Source organism: Elephantulus edwardii, unplaced genomic scaffold (genome assembly GCF_000299155.1).
Source record: "Elephantulus edwardii isolate Elephantulus edwardi_28Jun2011 unplaced genomic scaffold, EleEdw1.0 scaffold00378, whole genome shotgun sequence".
Taxonomy (NCBI): domain Eukaryota; kingdom Metazoa; phylum Chordata; class Mammalia; order Macroscelidea; family Macroscelididae; genus Elephantulus; species Elephantulus edwardii.
The window spans coordinates 1,747,482-1,753,870 of NW_006400128.1; the positions used below are offsets into that span (position 1 = coordinate 1,747,482).

Genomic DNA, 6,389 nt, shown 5'->3' on the forward strand with positions numbered 1-6,389 from the left:
CCAACTCAAAAATTCAAAGCTGGCGGGGGGGCCAATACCAACAATTTTAAATACAAGATCCAAGACTCCAAGCAAGTATTAATCACAAAGACCTGTAATTGATGAAAACAAGAGGCTCCAGTCCACAACCTACTGTTAATTAAATTTAAAAACCTACATCTGGGTTCACAACTGCTTTTAATGAGAATCTCCCTGATTCCAAGCAACTGTTAATCACAAAACCCACCTGCTGGGTTCTAATTGTCTTAAAAAGTCTTCCACCTCACAACCAATCGTTAATAAAATAAAAATGGCCTAACTTCTGGATCCAAACTTCATTAAATAAGAGGCTTCTAGGCCCCAAGCAACGGTTAATTATGACAGCTCACCCACTGGATCCTAACTGGTTTAAACAGGAAGCCCCTAGCACACAATCAATTGTTAGTAAAATAAAAATTGCCTACTTTCTGGACTCCACCTGCTTTAAATACGAGACTCACAGGCCCAAAGCAAGTGTAAATCTGTAACTTACAAAGGCTAATGCAACAAGTTCTACCTGGATTAAACAAGGGGCTTCCACACACAAGCACTGTTTCTGAAATTTTAAAAAAAACAACAAGACACCCCACAACACAAAAAGAAAGCAAGCAAACAAATAAACCCCAACACTACCTACAGGATCACAAATAATTTAAATAAAAGGCTCCCAGGCCCTAAGCAAATATAAATCACAAAGGTCTATGTGATGGGTCTTAATTGTTTTAAACAAGAGTCTCCCAGCCCACAATCCACTATTAATAAAACAAAACAAAACAAATACACCCTACCTTCTTGATCTGAATTCCTTTAAGAGTCTCCCAGGCCCCAAGCAACTGTTTATCACAAAGGCCCACCCGCTGGATCTTAGTTGGTTTAAACAAAGGGCCTCTATCTCACAAGCAAATGTTAATCACATCAAAATAACCTACATTCCAGACCCCATCTGCTTTAAATAAGATATTTTCAGGCCCCAAACAACTGTAAATCAAAAAGGATCATCCAACAGACACTAATTGGTTTAAACAAGAAGCTCCCAGCCAATAATCCATTGTTAATAAAATAAAGTAAAAACAAAACTATCTTCCTCATTCCAACTTTTAAATAAGAGGCTCCCAGGCTCTAAGCCACTGTTAATTACCAAGGTCCACTTACTGAGATCCAAAGAGAATCTCAGTCCACAACTAAGTGTTAATCACATAAAAATGGCCTAACGTGTAGATCAAAACAGCTTTAAAGAAAAGATTCCTAAGCCCCCAAAAATTGTTATTCTCACAGACCCAATTAGTGGATCTAACTGGTTTAAAGAAGATTTATGTGCACAGCCAACTGTTAAGCAACCTATCTTCCTAATCCTAACTGTTTTTAATAAGAAGCTCTCAATCTCCAAACAACTGTTAATTTCACAGGCCCACCCACCAGGTCTTAATGGTTTAAACAACAATCTTCCAGCCCACATCCAACTTTTAATAAAAATTTTAAAGACTCCTAACATCTTGATCCCAAGAGCTTTAAATAAAAAGCTCCCAGGCCCCAAGCAACTATTAATCACAAAGGCTCACTAATTGTGTCCTAATGGGTTTAAACAAGAGGATCCCAGCTCACAACCAACCATTAATCAACTAAAAAAACCCATAAAACCACACAAAATCTACCTTTTGGATCAAACTATTTTAAATAAAAACCTCCCAAGGGTCAAGTAACAGTTAATCTTAAATGCCCACCCACCAGATGCTCTGAGCCTCTGAATGTCTAAGCTTTATTATTCATATGTCTTCTTTAGCCACTGATTAACTGTTGATTTTGTGCTGAAGTAAACATTGTATTAAGGAGAGAGAATTAGAATGGGATACAAGCTCCACCCTACTAGAGGGTTATATAATAAGGGCCTCAGTACCAGGAACTTTTTCCCCTTTGGAAAAGCTCACTCACTTGGGGAATAGCTTCCAGCCACTCACCAGTCTCTACAACATCCCTTTTCCTCACACACAGTCACCATCTAGCTGTATCATTAAGTGATAGTCTACAGGATCCTCACCCATTGCTCACTAGATTCTCCAAACCAGCTTGCATATCTATAATCATGTGAGTTATTTCTCTGATGAGTTTGAGTCTTTGGGAGACCATTTAGTGAATCTGAACCCAAGGAACATAGAGTAATTGGAGAACGAGGCCAAAAAAGGAGCTGTTCATGTTAGAGAGTATGAACACATATAACTGGGTAAGCATTTGGGACCACATTGACCTAAGACTTCTGATAGTCTGCTATTAATCTTAGCAGGACAAATTACAAAAACAGAGCTCAGAACAAACTGTTAAATAAAAATACCTACTTTCTGGATCCCAACTGCTTTAAATAAGAGGTTCCCAGGCCCCAAACAACTGTTAATCTCACAGGCCAACCCACCAGGTCCTAACTGGTTTAACAAGGGGCTCCCAGCCCACAATCAACCAATCAACTATTGATCAAATCAAAAGACCAACTTTCTAGATACCAACTGCTTTCAATAAGAGGTTTCCAGGATACAAGCAACTATTAATCACAAAGTCTCACCCACCACATCCTATTGGTTTAATCAAGAGAATCTCAGCATACCACTGAATGTTAAATAAAAAAAAAAAAATCTAACTTTCAAGTCCCAGCCACTTTAAATAAGAGGCTCCAAGCAATTGTCAATTACAAAGACCAACACACAAGATCTTAACTGGATTTAAAAAGAGGCTCTTACCCATAAGCAACTGTTAATCAAATGGAAAATATCTACCTTCTCAATTTTAAATACTTTAAATACAAGGTTCCCAGACCCCAAGCAAATGTTAATCACAAAGGCCCACCCAATGAGTTCTAAGTGGCTTAAACAAGAGACTTCCAAACCACAATCAACTGCTAATCAAATAAAAAAGACCTACCTTCTGGATCTCAAATGCTTTAAATAACAAGTTCCTAGTATCCAAGCACCTGTTAATACCAAAGGCCCACCCATTGGGTCCTAATTGGTTTAAACAAGAGGTCCCCAGCCCAGAAACAACTGTTATTCAAATAAATAAAGACCTATCTTTTAGATCCCAAAGACTTTAAATAAAAGGCTTGTCTCAAACAACTGTTAATCACAAAGACCCTGAGTACTTTTACTGAATACAATTACTGAGTAATTGGTTAAAAGGGATCTACCTTCTGAATCTTAACTACTTTTAATAAGAAGTTTTCCAGCCCCAACCTACTGTTAATCTCAAATGCCAACCCACTGAGTCCTAATTGATTTACACAAAGAGCTCACAGTCCATAACTATTAATCAGATTAAAAAGACCTAACTTTTCAATCCCCAAAGCTATAAATAATAGGCTCTAATGTCCCAAGAAACTCTTATTCACAAAAGTCCACTTATTGGATCCTAATTGACTTAAACAAGAGCCTCCACACCCACAACCAGGATGTAAGCCAGTGTGCAAAAAAACCTACCTACCTTCCAGATCCTATAAATAAGAGGGGCCTCAAGTCTCAAGCAACTGTTAATAGCAACAGCTCATCCACCAGTTCGTAATTGATTTAAACAGGAGTCTCCAGAAACAAAACTGACTGTTATTAAAATAAAAAAGATCAACGTGTCATATCCCAACTAATTTAAATAAGGGGCTTCCAGGCCCCAAGAAACTGTTAATCACAAAGGCTCACCCACTGGACCCTAATTCCTTTAAACAAGAGGCTCTCAGCTGATAACCAACTGTTAATCAAATTAAAAAGACCTATCTTCCAGATAACAACTATTTTTTTAAAGAATTCATGAGTTTTTATTGAACGAGTTACAAAAGGAGTTTAGTCAAAAAGACTATGTCCCATGTCATCATCAGACTCTTCAAAATCTTCTTTCTTTGCTTCCACTTGCTTCTCAGCTGGAGCAGCAGCAGTGGAGGGGGCAGGTCCTCCAGCCAGTGTGGTCCTGGCAGCTGGGGCAGGTCCACCAGCATTCACATTGCAGATGAGGCTCCCAATGTTGACATATGCCAGGGCCTTTGTAAACAGGCCAGTCCAGAAAGGTTCAACGTTGACACCAGCTGCCTTAATGAGGGTATTGATTTTATTCTCCATGATGGTCACCTCATCGTCGTGCAGGATGAGGGCCGAGTAGATGCAGGCAAGCTCAGAGATAGAGGCCATGGTGTGGTGGTACTAGGTTGAAGGCTGCCAGACGTGGTGCTAGTCACTGGATGAAGTGAGGGACTCACCCCAACGCGGCCTTAGCTTCCTCGGAAGGACCAAGCACCTTATCAACAACTAAGGAAAGGGGTGATCACAACTATTTTAAATAAAATGTTCAGATTCCCAAAGCAATTGTTAATCACAAAGCCCCAACCACTTACCTTCTGTATCCCAAATGCTTCAAATAAGAGGCTCCTAAGCCCCAAGAAACTTAATCACACAGATCCATCCACCCAGTTCTAATTTGTTTAAACAAGAAACTCCCAGCCCACAACCAACTGCTAATCAAATAAAAAAGACCCTACCTCCAGATACTAACTGCTTTAAATAAGAGGCTTCCAGCCCTCAAGTAACTGAGGCCCACCCACCAGCCCCTATTAGCTTTAAGTAAGAGGCTCCTAGCCCTACACCTACTGTTTTTCAAATGAAAAAAAGACCTAAATTCCAGATCTGAACTGCTTTAAATAATAGCTTCCAGGCATCAAGCAACTGTTAATCACAAAGACTTGTCCACCAGATCCAAATTAGTTTAAATAAGAGGCTCCCAGTCCACAATGAACTACTAATCAAATAAAAAAGACCTACCTTCTGGATCCCAACTGCTTTAAATAAGAGGATCACAGCCAACAAGCTGGGATCTCAAATGCACATCCACTGTGTCCTAAGCAGGCAGTCCACAACCAACTGTTAATCAAATTTAAAAAAGAAAAAAAATCTATTTTCAAATCCTAAATGCTTCAAACAAAAGGATAAAAGCCCCAAGTGACTCTTAATCAAGTAAAAAAGATTTACCTTCCAGATCCCAAATACTTTAAATAATAGTCTCCCAGGCCCCAAGCAACTGTTTATCTCGAAGGCCCATCCCTTGAGTCCTAAATGTTATAAAAAAGAGGCTCCCAGCTCATAATCAACTGTTAATCAAATAAAAAAGACCTTCTTTGCAGATCCAAACTGCATTAAAGCATAAGCTCCCAAACCTTAAGTAGTTATGAAGTACATAGGCCCATGCACTGTGTCCTAATTAGTTTGACAAGATTCTTCCAACCCTAAACCAACTATTAGTAAAATAAAAGAGACCTTCCTTCTAGATCCCAACTGTATTAAATATAATGGTCCCAGGCCTCAAGCAACTGTTAATCACAAAGGCCTTCATACCAGGTCCTAACTGGTTTAAACAAGAGACTCCTTGCACACAACCAACTGTTAATTAAATCTAGAAGACATACCTCTGGATCCCAACTGCTTTACATAAGAATTAGCCAGTATCTAAGTAATTGTTAATATCAAAAGCCCACCCACTGAATCCTAATTGGTTTAAACCAGAGGCTCTCAGCCTACAACCGTCAAGCAAATGAAAAAAACAGCCTACCTTAAACATCCCAACAGGTTTGAAAAAGAGTCTGCAAGCCCCAAGTAACTGTTATGAGGAACACAGACCCTGAGCAAGTGTTAATCACAAAGGCCACCTAGCCCACAACTAACTGTTAATAAAATAAAAAAGACTTACTTTCTGGATCAACTGCTTTAAACAAGAGGCTCAGAGGCCCCAAACAACTTTCAAGTACAGAAGTTTAACAACTGGGTCCTAACTGGTTTAAATAAGAGGCTTCCAGCCCACATCAAATTGTTAATCAAATAAGGATCTACCTTCTAGATCCCAACAGTTTTAAATAAGAGGCTCCTAGGATCTAACTGTTAATCTCAAAGGCCCACTCATTGAGTCTTAATTGGTTTAACAAGAGTTTCCCAGCTTACAACAAACTGTTAATAAACTTAAAGACTTATCTTCCAGATGCCAACTATTTTAAATAAGAGGATCCCAGACCCCAAGTAAAGTTAATCACAAAGGCCCACCAACTGGATCATAATTGGTTTTAACAAGAGGTTGTAAGCCCACCAAAAACAACCCTTGTTCATCAAGTAAAAAAAGACTTACTTTCTGAATCTCAACTGGATCAAATAATTAGCTCCCAGGCCAAAACCCCCCTGTTAAGCCTAAAAGCCTATCCACCAGGTCCCAATTTTCTGAAATAAGAGGCTCTCAGCTTACAACCATTGGTAATGATTGGTTTAAGAAAGAATCTCCCAGTCTACAAGTGATGGTTAATCAAATAAAAAAGACCTACACTACAGATACCAACTGCTTCAAATAAAAGTATCACTTTCCCCAAGCAA

The 6,389-nt window shown here is 39.0% G+C and overlaps 1 protein-coding gene across 1 annotated transcript; it reads right to left on the minus strand.

The window, feature by feature from the left end:
* Positions 1-3,830: 3,830 nt before the first annotated feature.
* LOC102859158 (60S acidic ribosomal protein P1-like) lies at positions 3,831-4,172 on the minus strand. Its single transcript, XM_006902192.1, has 2 exons — positions 4,105-4,172; positions 3,831-4,029 (listed from the first exon to the last, which is right to left on the minus strand). The coding sequence occupies exons 1-2, from the start codon at positions 4,170-4,172 to the stop codon at positions 3,831-3,833; spliced, it is 267 nt and encodes an 88-aa protein (XP_006902254.1).
* Between the last annotated feature and the right edge of the window lie 2,217 nt (positions 4,173-6,389).